Source organism: Triturus cristatus, chromosome 2_2 (assembly GCF_964204655.1).
Source record: "Triturus cristatus chromosome 2_2, aTriCri1.1, whole genome shotgun sequence".
Lineage (NCBI taxonomy): Eukaryota > Metazoa > Chordata > Amphibia > Caudata > Salamandridae > Triturus > Triturus cristatus.
Genome location: NC_140582.1, coordinates 307,060,253 through 307,083,511, shown reverse-complemented (window position 1 = coordinate 307,083,511; position 23,259 = coordinate 307,060,253). Strand labels below are relative to the sequence as shown.

Here is a 23,259-nt window from a genome sequence, read left to right as displayed (position 1 = left end):
TGGTGTCCGATCAGAGTTGGATCAGTAAATAAAACAAATGTGTAAAGGCATTTTTTTTTTTTGCAAATGGGTGGTGCAAAGCGACACAGATATGTGAATCAGCGTGGGGGATGGGAACAACAGGAGGGGAGCTGGATGGGGTGAAAAGAACACTGAGGATGCGAATAGTGGCAGGTTTTAAAGTGGGTGGGAAGCAACATGAAGAGGTGAAAACAACACAGGGCTTGTGATGGAGGATGGAAGCAACATGGGGGACGCCGGGCGGATGCTACACAGGAGCGCACTGTGGCGGAAGCAAAACAGTGGGCGTGGACTCGGGGAAGCAACACGGAAAGAGGTTGAGGGGATCAAATGGACTAAAGACACCAAGGCGGAGGTGGAGGAGAGAAAGGCAGTGCTGGTGGAGTAACACACGGGTAAGAGAAAAGAAAATGTAGCACAACAGAGGGAGTGTCAGCAAAGTCTACGAGGGAAACAGCGGGAAAACACATGTGCTCTTGCAGAGTTCTTAAACAAAATGAAAATAGCGCCTTCTGAAAAAGCGTGCAGTGGAAAGACATAGTGTCTGTGCTCCAGGGCGGGACAAACAGAAGAAAAGCACACACAGCTAATAAATACGGAGCAAGAAAATAAAAGTGACAATGAAGCCAACCAATGGTAAGCAATGTGTGAGCTGTAGGTCCACTATAAAACAACCATGTGTCTTGCAACAGACAATGCATGCGCTATCTTAGGAGAGACCTTAAATGGCACAATGCAGAAGAGAAATCAGTGAAAGCATACCAAGGTTCATAGAATCACTATGCAAAACCCCTGCTCTATCCACCACACTGCCCTGACAAGGACATTCAGTAAACCTGCAATGCTTTTCGACCACAAGAGTGGTTCAAAGGCAGTGAAGTATCTTGCACATCACAAGGAAAGGAGAAAAGCATCTTTGTGCAATGCACAAAGATTTGACTTGTCGCATCACAGGTGGCTTGAAAAAGCATAACTGAGCAAATGATACATTTGACAACCTTTCCTTATTTTTTTCTATATAGACAAAAAGGCATACATTTTTTGCTAATCTAAAACAGATTGACGGAGTAAAAAATCACAGCCTTACAACATAGCTTCTCGAGGTACAAAAACAAAGACCTCTGTGCATTTTAGCACTAAACAAAGGTTTATGTGGTAGGCACTAAGTCCGTTTTCTACACCCTACAAAATGTTAACATTTCTCTTTTGCACTTCTCCATTCTAATGTAGTTGTTACCTGTGGACCACACCCAAATATCGACAACGCCTTCGCTGTTGCAACAGGCAATGTGTATAGAAGTAATGTAACCTTCAGTTGCCACTCCGGACATCATCTGGTTGGACCACAAAATATCACATGCCTTGCCAGTGGTTTATGGAGCACCCCCACCCCGTCCTGTGAAGGTAAATATAACCAGTGAAGTGCTCATCTTGGTCATTTTATAGCTGTAATAATTTAACCAACAGTGTGATGGAACTTTGTTGCTTTTCTGGGTAGATGTGACATTGTTTCAGCATTGTATCAATTGTTCTTCTTGCATTTGTCACCCTGAGTTGGACGTGTATGCCCAGAAGTGGGTCCTGTGCTCACCATGACACTGGAGTCAAGCTAGCCTGGCTAATGAGGGGTTATACCCTGAAATCGGTCTCAGGATGCTTGTTTCCGGTCCAGGGAGGACCTGGCCTGGCAGTTCGGGCTGGACTGTTCCCATGGCAAGAAGAGTCAAGACTGAATTGCATATGGCTAGGTCTGAACTGGAATGGCATGGTGTACTAAGAAACAATGGATTTAGGCTCAGATCTCTGTACTGGGGTGAATGTTTGACGTTGTTTCAGCATTCCTTCCATCAATTGTTCTTTTAACATGCAATCTCAACCTGGCCTTGGGAACAACTCAACTAAAAATGGCAGGGTAGGCTAAGAGACTGTTTTACTGAAGTGAAGCGTCTTTCATTTCAATCTGAACGTGTCCATCCTGGAAATCGAGTGTTAAAAGAAGTGTAACTGGTCTGAACAGGCTCTTCATGCTTTCTTGGCACGGCAGGGTTGCAGAATGGAAGAACAGGTTTGATGATGGTGAGGGCAAAATTGTATTAGATAACCTCTGTCGATTAATTAATGAACTTCTTGCGGCATCTTCTCGAATCGCAGTTAAATGGAAAAAACATGCTTTAGAATACTTTTTTAGTTTTTTCTGAGGCCTCAGCAAAGAAGAGCCACAAAATATATTCTTGGTCTTCACTCTTCGGTAGAAACTAATGGAGTGTTCAGGAAAGAGCCAAAGAAATATTTTCCGTTCGTCTCTTCACGCTCTCGCTCGCCTTCTATTTCTCCTCCTATCTCCTACTCTCTCTCTCGTCCTCTCTCTTTCTCTCACCCCATTCCTGTACTTTTTCATTTCTATATCATTCCTCTCTCTTCCCCTCCCCTTCTCTCTCCCATTCCTGTCTTGTCCTCTTTCTCTCCTCCTCTTTCTATCTCCCCACGTCTCTCTCTTCCCCACTCCTTGGCTCTATCGTTTCTTTCTCTTCCCCCTCCATCCCTCCCATGCCCTCTTTCTTTATATCTCTCCTGTGTCCTCTCTCTCTCGCTTCTGCTGCTCCTCTGGTTCTCTCTCCCCACCTATCTCTCTTTCTTTGTTTCTCTTTGCTTCTCCTGTGCTCTCTCGTCTCTCTTTCCCCCTACTACTTCCCTCCATCTCTCCCTCCCTCCCATTTCTCTCTCTCTTGTCTTCTTTCTCCCTTCACTCCCTGTCCCTCCACCTATGCTCACTTTTTCTTCCTGACTCTCTCTCGTTCCCTACAAATTCCTTATCCCAATGGTATTTTCTCCATCAGGTCTCTCCTCTCTAGTAACCCACCCTGCTCAAACCCTCCAGGGAATCTAACTACAGTTGCCATGTTTCACATCGTGTTATGAATATACAGAAGTGAATGATTAGATTTCGTTTTTTATGAGTACCCTATTGTTTAATTGTGATTTTATTTCACCAGATACTCTCTGTGAAGCTCCAGCAGCTCTGGCAAATGGGGTGGTGGCGTATGACAACTTGAGTGCTGGAAGCAGGGTGGAGTTCAGCTGCTATGATGGCTACAGCTTGGAAGGGGAAACTCATGCGGAATGCATGGACAATGGATCATGGAGCCACCCCCTCCCTCGGTGCAGACGTGTGTATTTAGTTTATCTCTAATTTTTAGCTTTCATAATAGCGTATTGGCCATGCTTTGAATTGAGTTTCCTTATTTCATTGATAAAAATGCAGCAAGAAAGACCTGTTGTGCACACCAATGCATGACACACATGTTTGAGAGATATATATATTTTAACCACTAGTGAGTCACATGTTATCAAATTGCTGTTTTTTGTGGATGGTTTGGACTGGGAACACACCATTACATGAACTCTCAAAAATATGTCTGTTTATAGAGACCTGCCAACCCATACGTTGTCACAGTGTGAGTTGTACAACATTTCCACCCAATGAGAAGCCGATATCATAGGGTGAAACACAAGGTCAGTTGGAAATCTATGTGTACAGCTATCTTCCCCACTGATGTCCATTACAGGCTTTTCAATCTCCCTGTACATTGGCAACCGTGTCCCGAAATATTTGTTTTTTTCCTTTTTTGAAGTGGGAGAGGGTGAACGGTTAAAGCGTGTCACAGGCAGTGTTCGGCACAAAGTCCAGCCCTCTCAAAGACCCCGCCCCCTCTTCACGTAGTAAAACCTTTTAGCAGGGGCAGGTCTGTGTATATATTCAAAGATGCATTTGCCTTTTGTAAAGATATGCTGCATTTTTCAAGCCATAGATTCTGATTCACTGTGGGGTCGAGGAGGACCAAGCTGCAATTAGCTAGCGGTTCTACTAAGCTTAGGCTTGCATGCACCCTGTAGAGACAGGGGTCTACTCATGCCAGCAGGCTTCCCCTCATTCACTCACATCACTCATGGAAGTTGCATTTGAATCATGTAGGCTTTAATAAGTTTGTGTGTGGCAGTGCAGAGAAGTACATGTTTACTTATATGCTCTTCTTACATCTTACACAAGCAGTGGAATAAGTAGGGTTTATAAAGTAAAATTTTCTCCTCTATTGGGCGTACCACTGTACCAGCTCTATACCCAAGTAGGAGTGGGATGGTGGAATGGAATGTGTGCAGTGGCATAGCAAGAGAGCACCAAAGAGTTGGTGGTGAAATATAGCCATAATTGGTGTGTAGTGGACCGCACAGGCTCATTTTCCCTGGTGCCTCTGCACCTGCTGCACTATTGATCTCTAGCAGTCCTGAATGTGTGGCAGGTACTCTTTATTCTTATGAGAAACAAGAAGGCAACAAGATCTGTGTCTGCTCTACTTCTGATCCTATGTCAAATATGATTTCCTATCATCCACCTGCACAGAAAAAGACATCACTACATTTCCCACCATGCTTCCGGCCAGAATTTCCCATCATCCGTCTGCATAGGAAGTGGCATCACTGGTTTCCTTCCAAAACTGTCTTTTAAAGAAGACACCAAGCAAGAGGACTTAATTTCCCATTATCCTTCTGCACAGAAAATAACATCACATGATTTCCAGTCATCCATCTGCACAGGAAGTGACATCACTGGATTTTCCATCATCTATTTGCACCGGAAGTGACATCACTGGTTTCCCATCAAAACTGTCTTGAGGAAGTGACATCACTGCATTTTCCATCATGCATCTGCGTTTCCCTTCATCCCTCTGCACATGAAGTACATCACTTTATTTACTATCATAAAAAATGAATAGGAACATCCCACAGCACATTGAGAACACCAAGCCTGTTTCATCTCTTACTCCCACTCCTTCTTTTAGAATCCTGTACTGGTTATCCTTCAAAGCCCTATATCTACCAGATCGTGCTGACATATTCAACCTCCTCAAATTCACTTCTTTTTAAGATTATGTCTTACCCCTGTCCTTCATCAAAGCTCTCTCTGGGGTTGCTCTCTTAGTCATACTTACCATTGTCAATGCCTCCTTCACTCAAGTCTTCTTCCCTGAAGATCTTAAGAGAGGTCAGATCCTTCCACCTCCTCAAGAATTGTACATTAGGCCTTGATGACCTCATCAACGGACCTTCACTCAACTATCATTCATTGGCAAAATCATTGGAAAACCAGTCTATGTTCAGCTCCAACATCACATCAAGATTTATTATCTAACATTCTGGCTTCATATCATGCTAGAGCATGGAGACTGCTATTTTAAACATAGTAGACACTGTCCTTGCGACCACAGATGAAGATGACCTCGCCTCCTGATATTGCTGGAACTCTCAGCTGCCTTTGACTCAATTGACCGTCTCATCCTCATATGCACCCTCGAGTGTCCATTGACATATATTAGCAATGTCCTTCACTGGTTCTCCTCTTATTCCAACAGACACCAGTTTATCACCTGTGGAGTTCCACAGGATTCCATGCTGTGTCCTGTCATCTCTAACGTTTACAAAGAGCCACTTGGTGCTCTACTGACTGATAACATCATCAATATTGGCCAATATATCGATGATACACACCTCTAATTGAAAGTCTCCTCAGAGATCTAATGCCTCACACATTGCTGACACATCACCCAGGCCTGGATGTCCAGCACCTACCAGAAGTTCAACCCAATTAAGACAGAATTATTGTTATTTTATACGAAGCACAAACAAGAACCAGTGCACATCTGACCCACTGATTGAATCTTAATGGCTTCAAACCTCAACTTTCACTGATTGCCAGGTCACTTGGATTCACCCTGGACATCCAAGTCACCCTCAAGGAACAGATTGTTAGAAAAAGAATAATGTCCTTGTAACAGCTATCTCTCTCTTCTAAAGAAACTCAAACCTGCTATTCCAGTCCCTGTGCTCTTCAACCTGGATGGTGGTAATGACCTGCTCTATAGCCTGCCAAACTCCACACAGGCATCCCAAGGGACTCCTACATACTACAGCATGTCTCTTCCAAGGCCTGAAAAATATGATCAGAATACCCCCATCCTGATGGAACTCCACTGGTTCTCCCTGCTAGCTTGTTTCATTTTCAAAACCCTTTTGCATCATTTACAAAGCCATGGCAACCAGCACCCTCAGTTATCATGCCGACAAGCTCACCAGCTCTTGCAGTTCTTAGCGTACAGCTGCCAGGAGACCATCAGACTACAGACTAAGAAGTATGAAATAGAAAAAACAAGGCAGCAGATCTTTTCCATCTCTGCACAAAGGTCCTGAACATCCCTACCCATCAGTTCTACCCCAACACTGCTTCAATTGGGGAATACAGATTGGTGGCTCACAAAGCTTTTCATGCATGCATAGATTTGTTTGTAAATGTGTGTTAACTGCATTTTGACTCCCCTGTAACAAAGTAGGTGTGGAAACATTACTTGGGGATCACCCTCTTGCCTTTTTGTTAGCACATGCAAAATTGACAAAAAAAATGGCTGATGAATGGCTATTTTATAAAGGAGTTCATGAATTCTGAGTGCCACTTTTACTCATTTCTAGCACAATGCGAGGCAGCAACCAACTTGCTATGGTGCATTGCATTAGGGGGAAAGAGCATTGGAGAGCCATATCTACTAACATTTAGTGCAGCTGCTCTCTTAACAGCAGTGATGCACAGTTAGGTTGCCTAGTGCAGCACACACACACATTTGTAGTACAGCGCAAAGGTGTGAGCACGACGTGTAGCATAGGTTTTATACCGGAAGGGTAACCATCCAGTACAAAATACTATGCCTAGACACATTTTAAAACTTTGCACACATGCAATGTCTGAAAAGTTAGGAGAAATTAAAAGATTTATCCAATGTAATGCTTGCCTCGAGGAGACATTTAATTAGCTCTTCACTCTATCCACCCTTGTTAGTAGATAGAGGTTTTATATCAGAAACCATGGATGGCAGTGTTGGAAATGTCCTACTTCAACCCATTGGCTGCTCCCTCAATGCAGAGTAGCACAACGTAATGCAAAGTGCTGTTTGTAAAACGTTTCGGGCTACTTTCCAGTGCAAATAATAGTCGGATGTTCATTCTTCAAATGTGTGTAGTAAGGGAGCACCCTGTCTTTACTGTATTAACTATTGATATGAGTTTGATCATGCACTTTTATTGCTGATTCGGTTTGTGAACTGTTGCATCAAACTTTACAGCAGATCAGTAATGGGAGATGTAGTATAAACATAGCTGGATCTTTGACAATACCAGGGTTGAAGGACTAATGTAGGTTTAGGCAACAGAGTCATGAAATAACATTACTGCAGGCAACCTTAGCAGTGATGTCTCAACTCAAGGCCAGCTACATTATCAATTGTTGATCATGCCATTATCATCATGACTTAGGCATGAAGTGATGGATTAATGTGTGCACAAGCAGAAATCCAAAGGTCTTACTCCTTCATACTGCAATTGGGTTAAAAAAAAGCACAATTCTATTAAAACGTGACTTCTTTTTACTACTGCAGTCTTCCGTATAGTTTAAAGATAGTGATCTGTTTTAGGTCATTTTACTTACTAAAGTGAATGGGAAATCAAGGCCAAAATCCTGCACTGTCATAAAGCCCACTGTTTGTTAGAACGTTGAGTAATCATGATCATTCCTATGTGATAACATCCTTCAAGAGAATTCTCTTCATTATTTATCTACAGCAAATCCTTGTCCAGTGCCTTTTATCATCCCTGAGTATGCTGTTGTATCTGAAACCGAATTTTTTGTTGGCCAGAACGTGTCCATTAAGTGCCAAAAGGGCTATCAACTCCGCGGAGATGCTTTAATGACCTGCAACACGGAAGAGACCTGGACACAGACAAGCGCAAAGTGTGAAAGTAAGTACTTCTACAAAGATGGGGGGACTTAGGGGCGTTTTCTGCATTGTCTTCTCTCTGAAACAGTGGGTCTCTATTGCATCTGGCAGCTTTAGTAACCCTGGAGCCTTTGTGTATTATACACCTTTTGCTATCTGTACTTCTCAAGACTTCGTAAGAGCTAGTATCTCTCTGACTACTTTCAAGTCAGGAAACAGAAAATACTGGTACAAACGAAACAAATCAATTTATACCCTTTTTGCTTATTTGTTGCATGAGATTACTAATCAGCTACTTCAAATGAAATTCTCTAAGAAGATGATTATATGCCCTTATAAGAAAACTCAATATTTTCTGGGAGTTTGAACACACCCTGTCCCTTAAAAAATAATGGAGAATTATTTAACTAATTTGGACCAATTGAAACCAAATACATTGAACGATTCACAGATGAGGATCGGGCATGAGGACAATATTGCACTTTTTAATATTCCCATAGGCTATATATCCAAGATCCTCGTCACAATTGAGGTGCAAGGGAAAAACAAGTGTCGATGCCATTCCCCCAAAGGAAAGTGACTCAATGAAATCCACCCCTCATACATTTTATAAATTTGAACCTACTCTCATTAATAGTAGTACTATAGACTAGTATCTCTTTGCCTTTACAACAAACTGCAAATGAGACCCTAATTACATTGTAAAGGCATATGTTGTAAAGCAGTCCTTCAACCCAATTCCAGACATCAATCTCAATGTATATATATGTCAGAAATGGGGTGAAACGCATTGGCTGTGATAGGCTATAATACAGGCTACAAGCAAATCTGAAGAACCTATTGTACAATAAAGAAAACTTAGAAGCTTTTTTATAACGTGACTTTTTACCATTTTAAAAGTGACGCACCAGCGGCGCAAGGGGCTTGTAAATATGCCCCATACTTTCTAAACAATGTTGCAAAGGACCGGTCTGTATCTTGCCTGAATTGAAAGAACTGTGAAAATTCCTGCAGTGTGGGGTTCTGATTTACATAATATAAAACCAAATACAGTATCTAATTTTAAATCTCTACTTGTTAATGTATTTTTTTTGTTTTAGAAATATCTTGTGGTCCCCCTCCTCGTGTACCAAATGGAATAATCAGAGGATCCTTCTATAACTATGGTGACATGCTGACATACTCTTGCTATAGTGGGTACATGCTTGAAGGGTCCCTTCGTAGTGTTTGCTTGGAAAATGAGACATGGACAGCAGCACCAGTCTGCAAGGGTAAGTAATATGTAAAATTTAGCAATATTGTGTTGAAACTGATGTGTACACTAAACGAAGATATGAAAATCATGCTTCATGTAGAGTGTTCCAGTCTATGTCAGATGAGATTTCTCATGATATACTACCTAAAGATAGACCTCTAATAGTATACCAGATCTTACTTTGTATACTGAAGAATGGCATGTTAACTTATACATTTTTAGATATTTGGAACCTTCATTATAAGTGTTCTACACAAATTGTGAAATATTCAAGTATTCCATAACGCAAGGAGTTCCCTTTAGCTCGCACACAGCAATCATTATTCTAATTGTTTGCATAATAAGCCCATCAGCGACAACTTTTATTTATTATTTAGTTACACAGTGTTCTCTGTGGTCTACTGCTCATCAGATCAGACACGTCAGAGTTCGTTGGGAAAAAAGTCACATAACATAAATACAAATAAGCAGTAGTCAAAGTCCAGACACTCCCCTTCTTGAAATTGCAACCCTGTCAACTACTGCCAAACGGAACTACTGACTGGTGTTGTCACCCATTTTCAGGCATTGAACACACAAAAATCTGCCTCCATCCTTTAGCCTCTTGAAGGATCTTTTTTGGGATAATTTGGAATAGCATTATTGTAAGCTTTTAGCTGGTTTTGTATGTAGTATGTACACATGCATGTTTATATACGTCGATAGGTAGGCACGTTTATAATGGATGAAGGGATGGATGTGTGAATGGATGGACAAATAATGGATGGATGGATGGAGTAACGAGGATGCAGATTTTGCAGATATCCGGGACCTTTTTTGCCAATATGCTTTGTGCATAAGACACAGCTATATAAGTGTGATTCCTAATTTCATATGAGCCTTTACACTAATATTAATACTGGTATCCATAATACAAACTTTACTAATGCTTTAGCACTTCAAACTAAAGATGTCTAAAATGCCATTGAATTGTTACAGCAACATTATCTGTAGCGCAATCAATATTCCTGGTGGTCGCCACCGGGTAGTTATAGTTAAGTCTGCTTTTTTGGATTGCTAATAATTTTTACACCGTTTGGCAATTGTTTATGAAATGTTCCCAAAAAATGTTTAGCCACCTAAGCTCTTTCTTGGAAAGTTTTGTAGTGATTTATCAAGCAAATCCCAAAACCAAATTCGCCATGCATGTTCTATAGTCTTTTTTAGGCAGCGTTAATTCAAAAACATTTGACTAGAAGTACAACAAATTTGGTAGGAAGCTAGACCTTGGTCCAGAAAGCGTACTCTTTGTGATTTGGTGTAAATTCATTCAGTTGCTTTTGGAAGAATAGGGTACAAAATTATTTGTATATCTGTACAGTTGGGCTCGAGAGAGTCCTTCAAACCCAGTTTATATAAATAGAGGCTTCTAATTGGCCAAGAGGGCTTTTTTACCTTTGGGCCATCTAGCTCCTGTGGGAGCAATGCTCTGATTGACTGCCAAAATGAAGAAAAAGGTTTCTGGCAGCCATTACAGGACTCAGTGACTTCGCCCCCTGTCCTTCAATTTAAAAACAAAATATATATAAATGGGTAGGGATACCCTGGGTCCCTAGTCCTTGAAGGACAGGAGCTGGCTGAGACCACTGTGCTCTTCCTGGGGCTACCAGCAGCCCCCATTGTTATGTGCGGCCCCAGGTGATGGGGTCCCTGGGACCCATTTGGGCTTAAGGAGGGGGGCCAGGCACCCCTCCCCTAATAGCAAGGTATTTGGCCCAGGAGAATGAGGTCCCTGGCTCCTCTTAAGGCTTTGGTAGGAGAACCAAGTGATCCCTTCCCTAGAATTGAAGTATGAACCCGGGGGAGGGGGTCCCTGTGGCCCATTTGGTCTGTGGCACGGGGGCCTTTTAAGGCTCAGGGAGAGGTCCCCGGGCTTTCACCCACTTCCCTTTTTAAAAACAAAAGGCCCCAGGACCCAGGGTTAATAGCGACTTGGGAAGGGGGCTGCACAACCACCTCTCCCGGCGGGGGGTTGGCTGCAGCCTGGGGGTGGTTGATGCAGTACCTAGCTGTTGCACACACCCGAAGGCTGTGCACATCATGGGGTTGCTTGACTGTGAAGGGCTGGCTGCAGGGCCTCAGGCCTCAGGCCCTGTGACCAACCCTCTACTGTGCAGAGCAAATGTGATTTGACATAATTACATGAGGACCTAAATGTTTAGGTTACGTGTGCAAACTCATTTAGTCTTATTCTAAAACCGGAGAAGTGGTAGTATAATAATAAACTGAGATGGTTATAATAACATGAATGCACATTTAATAGAACATTGCTACTGCCATTTCTTTGCTCATGGAAACTATTAACCTATCAACATGTTTGGCCCGATTCACAGAACTAACTTAAGACAAAATCCTAAACTTACTACCATTTTGGTATTCACAGAAGGCACTTACTCATTTTGGTATTCACAGAAGGCACTTACTCATTTCGGTATTCACAGAAGTTAGGAGTCCTAACTTTAGGACTCCTAAATGCCTTCTGTGAATACCGAAAGTCTTAAAATTAGAATTTTTCTCAGTTTAGTAGTAGTATAGTTAGGACTCCTAACTTTAGGACTCCTAAATGCCTTCTGTGAATACCGAAAGTCTTAAAATTAGAATTTTTCTCAATTTAGTAGTCCTAAGTCTAAATTTAGGACTACTAAATTGAGAAAAATCCTAATTTTAAGACTTTCGTTATTCACAGAAGGCATTTAGGAGTCCTAAAGTTAGGAGTCCTAACTATACTACTACTAAACTGAGAAAAATCCTAATTTTAAGACTTTCGGTATTCACAGAAGGCATTTAGGAGTCCTAAAGTTAGGAGTCGAAAATTTAGGACTACTAAATTGAGAAAATCCTAATTTTAAGACTTTCGGTATTCACAGAAGGCATTTAGGAGTCCTAAAGTTAGGAGTCCTAACTATACTACTACTAAACTGAGAAAAATCCTAATTTTAAGACTTTCGGTATTCACAGAAGGCATTTAGGAGTCCTAAAGTTAGGACTCCTAACTTCTGTGAATACCGAAATGAGTAAGTTCCTTCTGTGAATACCAAAATGAGTAAGTGCCTTCTGTGAATACCAAAATGGTAGTAAGTTTAGGATTTTGTCTTAAGTTAGTTCTGTGAATCGGGCCCGTTGTGTTTACTGCATCACCCAAAACTGTGTCAACAGAATAAATGTACAATATTCGTGCTAAAGCAGCCCGGTGTAGTACATGTCATGCATGCATGCATTTAAAAAAATGTAAACTTGTTTCTCTGTGATAATTTTCAACCACCTACCTTCTGATCTTTGGTAAAATCCCTTAACACATTTGCAGGAAATAGTATAAGGGATTTTGTGCCCTTTCCTTTTAAATATTTTCATCTAGAATATAGCAATTCTACAGCTTTATTTTCATTGCAGATGCCCTGTCTCAAAATATGTGTCTTCCTTATGAATGGTCAGTAATGCAGCAATTGCTGTTAATCACATCAACTTCCCCAAAACGTTTTCTTTAATCTGATCATCAGGCTACCTATAGCATCTTAGCTTCTGGCATTTTAGATTTCTTGTGCACTAACTATAATTTCTATGAGAAAACAAAACCTTATTTTGATAATTTCTAAAAGACATTTTTTTCAGCTTTGATTTCATCAAGATAACTTTAGGTGTGCCACAGTTTTGTTATAAATACAGAATGTTAGCGCTCTAGTTGTTCTTTAAAACACTGTGGGAAACTGCAGTAGAACACTGGAGCTTCAGTCTGATGCTATTGGAAGTACATGTTCTACTCATAATATCAGAGCTTATTCTCACATGGATGAGGTAGATAGTGTAACCCTATAGAAAATGTGCTCTCGTTTTAGCTTCTGTAGTACATTCCAAGACATCTATGAGAAAACCATGAGAGAAAACAGTTTGGCTCAAATATTGTTCATCAGATCCGAGCAAAGGAGCAGCATTTTTCACAGGGTAAAATCACCTTAGAACACACCACAATTACAAAACTTAGTATGGTACCGCCAACAAATTATTTATATTGTGATGCAAATCTGTGATTTCCCTTTGTATGTGCCGTGCTCCTTTTTGTCACCCTCATAAACAGGATTTCAAAAACATGCATTTCAATGGAGACCATGTCCCCGAGTTCTGTAATGGCTACCACAGCATGTTGTTTGGACCCCCTCCACATCTTCCTTGGGGTCAGGGTGTGCTCACTCTGCCTCCTCATATTTTTTTCATTCTTTTTCAGGATGCAAGGAACACATCTCTGAGTCCTGTAATGGCTGCCACAAAATATTGTTTAGGTTATGGCCAGCCAACCAGGATTGACTAGTCCCCTATAAAGTGACCAATCAGAGCATATCTGGATACCAACACTACAAATATCACTATTTCTTACCCCTAAATGACCACTCCAAGCACCTATTTAAAAAAGATTTTCTCAAGAATGACTGAAAAGATTTACACAAAAGAATCAGAAACACACATCCTGAGTAAAGTTCTAACTGTTTTCCAAATTTGGTGTAAGTCATTTTTTCAGTATCTCTTCACAAAATTTCCTATAGGAATAACAATCGAAAATCATCATTTTGTGAAGGAGTGCTACCCTTTATCTTTTTACTGCAGTTGTAATTGTATTGGTTTGATCTGTTATTATATATTTCTCCTTTTATGAATTTGGGGACACATTGGCAAAGCCAGTAGGCCTGCCTTTTGATAATTACACAACCATATACACTGTCATTTGAGATGTCATCAGTGATATCATCAATGAGGTCCTTTAACATGTATTTTGTGAATTCATAATACAAGTTATAGTTAGTTTACTAAACTATAACTGGTGAATTTCAGTGATTTCTGTTTTTTAAACATTAGTTCTTATCTGAATTGAGCACCTAATTAATGTCACTTTATCCTTTTTTCAGTGTATTTCAAGGTTTTTTTTAAACACAAGCTAAGATCCTTCTAATATAATTGCACTTTTCCTTTTGTTTTTTTTTAATAAAAACGTTTTTGAGTTATTTTTAATCATATTCAGCCAACTCCCTGCTGAGCATGGCTTTGAGCTAGGCTCTGCTCCCAACTTCTTATGAGCTGCTAATGAAGCTTGCACAGTTCTGCATTACCATAGAGAGAAAGCTTGTGTGACGACTCCCCTCTGAGTACCACAGTAGAAACATTTATTTTTCATTATTTTTGTTCCATGGCAGAAGGTCTCCATCCCTCCCCCATTCCCCCCAACAAGTGCTACAGATTCAGGATATCCCTATCCTGCACTCTAATAGCTTACTTCTTACATCAGGAGACGGGGACCAAGTCCCCGAATCCTGTAAATGTGGCCGCAACATTTTACTCCAAGTAGGGTCCAACCAATCAGATACCTTAGTACAGTTCCTGCAAAATGTAATAATAAACTTAATTTAAAAAACAAATAAAACATAAAATAATTTATTAAAAAAGCTTAAATTAAGTCAACCTATAGCATATAACAACATTTACTATATATTAAATAAAGATAAAAAATGTCAGTGGGGTAGGCACATTTCTTTATAGTTAGTTATTGTCTAATCATTATCTTTTTTTACATTGAATGATTATAGTTACATAAAATAATTGTTTAATACATATTTAATTATATCAACTATGTGTTGTCACATTTGCAGTATCATTTCTAAGTTAATAATCAATATTTAAAATTAAATGTATTTTACATTGCAATATCTTAAATTGTTTTTTACTGTGTCTGACTTTTATGATTTTATTTTTTAAATCGAATAAAGAATATTGATTGGTTGATTGACATTGCAATATTTGTAAAAAAAAATTTAAGAGTGATAATTTTTAAATAAGCTTGCCTATGATTTCCTCCCTGAATATCTATGCCACTGTTGCAAAAATGTCCACCGATGAGTGCAAAAGTAACTACACTCATGAATCATGTAGTAGTAGGGATTGGAGAGTATATTTAAGTCTACACCTATGTGTAAATAGATATTAGGAAATGGTAAATAGCAAAAACGTGGATTTACACCTAGGTGTAATAGTAAATATGTGCATGCATAAATGTACACTTCTATATTTATCTTTGTGAATAGCCCCCCAATATGTGTTGCTTTTTAAATGGGATTTCATATTTCAGCACAATGTTCTCAATTCTTGTATCCTCAAATCCTTATTCATGTTTCTTTTTAGCTGTGTGCAGGTTTCCATGTCAAAATGGAGGAGTTTGTGAAAGGCCCAATGCATGTTCCTGCTTGGACGGGTGGATGGGACGTCTCTGTGAAGAACGTACGTACTTTCATATGAAAAATATGACAATGTATTGTTTATATGTTTATTAAGGAGTTTAATAGAGCGCTGTGTGTAGTTTCTCTGTTATTTAAGCACGCTAAATTGCTTTAGCAGGTACAGGAAATGTATAGGCTGTGTTAAGGTTCACATTAATACACCTGGGAAATGTGTTAGTAGGTAGAGGTACACTGTCTTTTCAAATAAAACAGCTTAGTGCCAATATTAAATATAAATGAAAGAAAAGTCCGATTTTTCACCTGTAATTTACTTTTTTAAGATATGTTAATATTTTTCTTTAAAGGGAGTATTTATGTAAAGTCTTCTGCAATCTGCTTATGTTCCATTACACAAAATGCATCAGAGTCACTCCTCTCCCTCAGAGAGTACACATTGTCTACAGTTCAACAACCGTTTTGGGGGGATTATCAAGGTGCTGCCTGGGTCCAAAGAGCTTTCCAGACCCTAACTCCAAGAGGTGCATCTTTGATACAGGTTGATTAGGGGCCCAATCTACGCTAATAGCGTTGTGCATGCGTACACTAATTAATTGTGGAGTGTTTTTCAATATAATGTTAAATTCACTGTGAATCAAAAGGTACCTGAAGTGTCCATCGAAATGTGTTTTAATTCATCTCCGCCTCATCCCTTCATTAAAATTGAATGTTATTGCAGAATAAAGCGAAGAAAGTATTTACACAGCATGGCGCCCCTTCGTACTAGAGATTAGGTATTATGTAATGCCATGCTCCGAATATTTGGATTGCTAATAGATTCACATGCTTTATGTTTCCATATTTATTAACTTAGGGTTATCAATGTGTATTCAAATGTAATTAAATAGATTTGCTCTTACCATCTGGAGGTTCAGTAAGGGAGCACCAGGAATAGAACAGAAAGAGGGCTATATTAGCCATAATAGCTTTCAGTAGTTTCTGTCCCATACCATTCTCATAACACTCAGCTGTAAAATAAGTTGATGTTGAGGGGCTAATGAGGCACAAATGGCCAACTCTGTGATGTAATCATGGGTCTCCTGGCTGTTACTTCAGATACTGTTGGAGAAAAAGGACAACCTCTCCTCCTAAATTTTACAAAGGTCCACAATAGAAAGCTGACCCATCCAAATGGCTGAATCTTCAAAAAGAGAATTACATTGAATAGTAAAGTGCATCATTATTGAGTGCCTCATCGCACCCATTTTTGGGTAGGTTTTGTTGGCATTTGAATTATGGGTTCCGCGAGAAAGATGTTTAGTTTCACGGTGCAGCTGTTTTGACCTCTAAACATAGTGTAACATTAGCAAAACTCAATTAGCTTATTTACAATTTAAGTAAAGCCACAGTAACTTAGTTCACGACATGCACAAGTGTCATAAAAGTTAAATGTCCCAGTGTCATAAAAGTTGAATGTCACACTTAGGCTGCAGAGTATGTTTATACCACCCACATGTACGAATGTAAAAGACTGGATGCAGGTCTATCAATGCAGTCAGATTAGCTGCAAGATAACACTGCGTGCATGTTTGTATGACTGTATGTATATCGGATTTCCAAAGTGCAAACTTAGCCAAAAGGCAGCAGAGCACAACACAGGGTCAAGTACAAGCATAAAGCCAACGCATTAGAGGTAAGGTTGTTGGGTTGTGAAACATTAATGCACTGTGGGTTGTGAAACTTTAATGCATTGTGATGTAGCGTTCTTGAAAGAGGCGATTCTTCAATGGCAGCAGCACAAGTGAAAATGATTGGATTCAAAATGTAGCGAATAGCAAAGCTGAGTTTAATCACTAGTTATGTCACTCCTTAGTGTGCCATTAAATCCCGAAATGCTAGTTGCTTAATACCTTAAGTACATTGGATACCCCCCACCAGTGGTGATTTTCAGGTCGAGCCTAGCAGCGCGCAAGCGCTGCTTAGGAGATGACCTCTTGGAATCGTTCTGTACTTTTAGGAAAACTCATGCATGTACTGCACTGTTTCCAGTGAGCACTCGTGCATGTACGGCATTCACCTTGCGGGAGCGAGCAGCGGCGCCATCTGTTTCCAATTATCGCGTCCGCGCATGTTTACATTTGCCTGTCTCGCGATCGCGTTAATTGGAAACAGATGGCGGTCACGTTCACTTTTGCAGCCCCGCGTTTCTTCTCACCCTCCCTTGTTTTTTAATAAGCACAGCTCTCTTGCCACAGAACCACAGATTCTGTACCTGCGTCAACATGCACTCTTCTCTTAACAACAAACTTCCAGCGCCCTGAAGACTAATTAAGGCTCGAGGTTCCAAACACATTCACGACTATGTTTAATTTAATGGTTACATGCGCCTTCCAGATTGTACAAGTTGCCTGTTGTCTGTGGTCCAAGTGTTTGTGTCTTTGTGATTCACACCTGCGTGGTATGCGTCAGTGTTGTCACTATGAGCAGTTAAGTGAGTACACGTTGGTCACAGTGTGTACATGTGCATGTGTTTTTACGTTTTTTCTGAATGCCTAAATTGTTTGTGCCATGCGTTCAACTCTCGACGTATATATATTTGCGTTTATATACGTGTGTCTGTGAACTTTTCGGTCATGTACGTATGTAGGGTGTGCGCCCATGTCTCAGCATGAGTATTTACTTATGTGTTCCCTTTTCGTTTGCCTATATTTTGCATCCATTTCCACTCACCCGTGCATGCTACTGTGTTGCATGTGCCGTTTTTATGCGTGCGTATTTTTCTATTCATCAGGAAATGTTTTAAGAGTGAGAACGGCCTTTTCTTCTCAGACTGTGCCATATGGCACTGTGTTTATTCCAGCAATAACTGTCTGGTTGAGGGGAGGAGGGGACAAATGGCGCAGGCGCACATATGGTGCGTCTGAGGTTGTTGGAATGGCTGCATCTCCTTGTACTAACTGCTGACTCTGGCTCCACAACCAGATTCTCCTAGCCAAGCCGGAGGCAGGGGTGAGAAGGGAGGGAGGAGGGGGGATTCCGGCAAACCTGCCGGTGGTTGCCCCTGACTTGGGGAGCACAGCACACATCCGTGTGGCGGTCCCTCTGTGCTCACCTAAATATCCGGCCTGCTGCTTCCTTTATTCCCTCAGGGTGACGAACCCATCAGCCGGTACGGGCTTCATGACCAAGGCACTTTATAGTCTTTGCACAGTCCAAACTTCTCAATGAGCGTGCCTCCCCGGAGTAGCCGTCTGTCCATGGTCCGTAGTACCCAGCACTCCCGCTCTGCCCATGTGGCAAGCCACGGGGCTTTCCACGTGGAGCTGTTCACAGAGCCCCGGCTAGGATGGAGTCATCAATGCCCCCTGAGTGTAGTAGGCACCCTGCTTCTGAGAGGTGACTCACATCGTGCGGGCACTACTCGAGGCTAGGTTGTGGGCGGCCATCTATACTGTTCAGCAGCCATGCAGGCTGACTTGTCAGAGAGCTGTGTGCTCTGATGGCTGCATGGTCCCATGCAGCATCATGAAGCCACTTGAGTTGTGACTTCAGCTTCTCCATTTGGGAAAATGGTGTGAAAATCTCTCTGTCTCCCTTAATTGCTAGAACATAGGCAGACCACCTTCAAAAACCGAGGAAAGACTGCAGCGGAGTGAGGTAGTCCGTAGCGTGGCAAGTACACCATGGACCCTGGTGCAAGCAAGGAAAATGGCCCCTTTGATTGTTGCTGGGGTAGTAAAATACAGCATTATCAGTGCTGAGAGACTGTAACAGGACTCTGGCCCCTGTGCCACTGCACCTACTGCATCAAAGGCAGGTCATGACAGATTAGTGCCATGGGTTCTCTGACTGGCCATTGCCTGGTGATCCCTGTAGCCTTGCCATGGGTTCTCTGACTGGCCATTGCCTGGTGATCCCTGTAGCCTGTGTTATGCCATGCTTACAGTGGCAGCTGGTTCGCGTGGTCTGCCCCCTAGTCAGATATGAGTCCTGCACTCTGTGGCCTGCCGTTAGTGACAGGTCAGTGGTAGGCGTGTTATCACTCCACAAGCACTTAGTAGAAACTATGATTTTGAGATTGGACTTTGTTCACCCACCCCTCCCCTCCCCATGCAAGAGATGTGCACGAACTGTAAGAATGCCATTTGTATCTGTGTGTAGGGGGTAATCACACAAATAACGATTTAAATGGCACTTACTAATTCATTTTTTATTTAACAGCGCTGCCCATGTATTGTTTGGACAGGAAAAACACATGGTCAGTATTTAAAACGTATTGCAGTAATTGGGCTTGTCTATACTAACTAGACTTTATGACTACCCAAAGGAACACTTGTTCGCAAATTCAACATAGCAAGAGTTTGAGAAAAAAGCCCAGTAAGGATCTAAATCAATGACTTGCAGTTTGAATGCAGCACTTTGATGTCAGTTCTTAGCTCGCTGTGCTATATTAGAAGGAAAGCAACTGACAGTAATAAAGAGAATTTCTGTCAAAAGCAGTAACCCACTTACCTATCTACAAAAAATACAAATCTGTGATATACATGCTACACAATGTGCTTTGCTTAAGGCATATTAAGCTTAAAAGCTACTTTATGAGTTAAAACTGTGACTAGACAAAACATAAATCCGGCAGGTGCTATAACCACTGGAATTATTTTACCATTATCATTATCCCCTGAAATTTGCTGGGCACACAACGATTTCTGCAGCAGATGTCCTAACCCATAAAATATTTTAAAGTGCAGCCTTTCAGGCGAATGAATTCAGCACACTACACCACCACAATAACAAACCTCGACACACTACTAACCTCCCCACTTTTTTCTTTCTTTCAACAGCCGTAAGACCCTCCAACCGCACACTGCTATATTTTATGGCTTTGCCACTGCATCCCACCCACAGGCTTAACAAAACACAAATCTGCTAATCCCTCTTATGTCCCATTTGACCCTTTTAGTCCTGCAACCACCATTCTCCTCGTGACTTAAAACAAAAATCTGATTTATGTAATGTAATCTGGTGCTCGTGTAAAGAGCTCTGATTTAGTCACTTTCGCGCAATCTAACAAACTTTGACATAGCCAATAGGTCTCGCTTTTGGGACATTATAAGTATTTAGTTATGCAGCACAATATCCTTGGTGCAACAACATCAACTGTTGCATGGCTAAACACATAAGGTCCCAAAGTAGAGACCTATTGGCTATGCTTGTTTTAGTTTGATGTTTGGGCAATTGGTGCTTAAGCCATCATAACTTTTTCCGCAAAAGATATCCCAGCCAAATATGCTTCTTTTTTGCCATATGATTGTAAAGATACTCAGGGTTTATGATTTTCCCAAGAGAAAACAGAAAAATTTGCCAAAAGATAGCAAATTAGTTTTGGGTTTTTTTAGGGGGCAAAAAGAATTATGGTTCTGTTGGCTTGCATGTGTTTTCCTTCCCAGTATGGAAATTGGGGCTGTTTGGTATGATCAACTAGCAAACAAATGAATGATATCGTAAAAAAAATCATGACCATGAAATATTATGGCAATATTCTTAAATATGTTTCTTTCTTGTTTTTTTGAACTCCTAGCCATCTGTATCCTTCCTTGTTTGAATGGAGGACGCTGCATAGCACCTTATTCTTGTGCCTGCCCAGCAGGATGGACTGGCTCACGCTGTCATACACGTAAGGATATTCAGTGTTGACCTTATATAAAAATTGCACAGTGGCCCACAATACAGCCATTGAGTGAAGTATAGGTGGTGAATCATGAAAACAGATCTGAAATATTTCTAAAAACTATGTACATCAGTTTTGAAACTACATCAATAGTATTAATGAACAGCCATAATCACTCCCTCGCTCACACTAACAATATTGTGGTACAAGAATATTGATGACAGAATATCAAGGGACAAAATATCCAAAGGTGAGTGACTAAAGGGAGGTATGTATTTACTATTCCAAAACTCCACATATACATACAATGAAGATATATGCACCACATAGGAACACATATGTGTAGTTAAGTATAGAAAATCTTCACATATATACCTGTCAATATCTGTTTTCAATATTTGGCCCCCAGTATTCTGTCCCACTAATGTGTGGGTTCAATATACAGGGTGCACGCCAGTAGAAGTAGTGTTTTGCACAATCACGCTCAATATGTTTTGTTACTGATTGTATGACACCCTTTCTCAATAGTCTCCTCTTATCAAACCAAAACTTACTTTATCACATCTCATTTGTGCTCCCTTTAACATTCCCCCTTAACTTTCTATATTTCACCTCTTTAATGCCAGGGGGGCTGTTGCTCACCCACCTCTGTGACTCCAATGGGACTTGTTTGTGTTTTGGCTCAGTAGTAAATCGAGGCACAGCAGTAGTGGGGCAGAAATGTAGAAGAAGGGGGAGAGTGGATTTAAGTTCTGCAGATGTGGACCTTTGATCCAGAAAAGACAATTCAAAAACAGCCACCTTGAAAACCCTGAGCACTATCATTTCCCGTAGAATCACCTAATATTTTCCAATTGTGAGGGAAGTAAAGGTAAAATGTTATTTCAACACGAGAGCTAAAATTACTTGCTTTGGTCCTGAAAATCTGACACTCCCCCCTCTCACCCCAACTCTTGCATGATGTTATTAGAATCTGATCAACAAATAAGGGAGTTTCTTATCCCTGCTCTATTCATCAGATTACAGAGGAATAACAAATATGGTCTTGTGTTGTATCCTCTTAAGTGTGCCTAACTCTAGTTAAGTATATGGTCCAGCTACCAAAAGAGCAGATGTACCTCTCCCAAACTTGAGTCAAATTCTGTGAAGAAGCACCAAGGAGTCCTAGGCGGTTGTAGAGGCACCAGTGAAGGATTGGTTTATGGTTGATGTTCTTAATTTGGTCAGCGAAAGCTGAAGGGTTTTCAGACTTGTAAGACTTTCAAACCACTAGAACTATGGAAACAATTATAAGTCCATACAAACTTCTTTTTAAGGAAAGGAACTCTAGCGTTACTAACAAAGGTGACTCCAAATATATAACATACAATAACACCATGTGAGGTATTTAATAACATGGTGACATGCTGACATGGAGACCAATAGCATTTACGTTCTTAAACTGAAAATATTAGGGTGCTGCATAAAATCTTAAATTAATTTGACTTAATCATCCACACTTGACTCAAAAGCTTAAAAATCGGAATTCGCCCTCTCACTATGTGGTGGAATAAATTGAAGAAATTAATGGCTTAAAATGGCTATACTGCACTGCAAACCGAAAACTTGTTTGCCCACTGCTGACCTACTCCTCGTGGTAAATAGAAAGAGTTGATGTCAGTACATATTACAGCGTGGGTTTTTAAAATAAGTTTATTGTAGTAATGCACAGTTCTCTGCGCTTTCTAATCTATTCAATGGGCAATTTTTGAAGTTTTCTTAGCACAGCTGACTTTTGTGTCTTGTCACTGAATCAAACTGAAACGTATACAAATGTATTTCTTGCAAAGAGCGGACATTGAAAAGTGATTTGGTCATTCCTTATTATCTGGAAAAAGTCTGCCAAAGATCATTTGTTTTTAAGATGCCAAGCAAACAACCTAGAATCAGTAAATACTTTGAGACGAAGTTCTATTTAGCAAGCAACAAGAAACAAGCCAAATTGTGTCCTTTGTGATTTGAGTGAGCAAATGTATGTAATTTGTTTTGCTACAAAAACCAGACAAAAATACTCATATTTAGTTGGAACCTACTTTCATATGAAAAAATGGACTTTCCTAAGTATTTATTATTGAAATTGCATTTATTAAGCACATACTATCCAGATGAGGCATTGAAGCGCTTTGCGTCAGGCAGCACATTGTGCTGGAAGGAACCCAAGATTAGTGGTTAGTCCACTAGTGGTTACTGTTAGTTATTGGGATTAGTCTTGTGTACTCAAGCAAC

At 40.6% G+C, this 23,259-nt stretch overlaps 1 protein-coding gene across 5 annotated transcripts in view; it reads left to right on the top strand.

The window, feature by feature from the left end:
- SVEP1 (sushi, von Willebrand factor type A, EGF and pentraxin domain containing 1) overlaps nucleotides 1–23,259 on the top strand; it is a 1,063,460-nt gene that overhangs the window by 1,005,382 nt on the left and 34,819 nt on the right. For all 5 annotated transcript variants that reach the window (XM_085641350.1, XM_085641349.1, XM_085641348.1 and 2 more), the window contains 6 exons: nucleotides 1,252–1,425; nucleotides 3,015–3,188; nucleotides 7,684–7,860; nucleotides 8,939–9,109; nucleotides 15,295–15,390; nucleotides 20,905–21,000. In XM_085641350.1, the coding sequence (XP_085497476.1) occupies nucleotides 1,252–1,425; nucleotides 3,015–3,188; nucleotides 7,684–7,860; nucleotides 8,939–9,109; nucleotides 15,295–15,390; nucleotides 20,905–21,000 (888 nt within the window). The remainder of the gene's footprint in view (nucleotides 1–1,251; nucleotides 1,426–3,014; nucleotides 3,189–7,683; nucleotides 7,861–8,938; nucleotides 9,110–15,294; nucleotides 15,391–20,904; nucleotides 21,001–23,259) is intronic.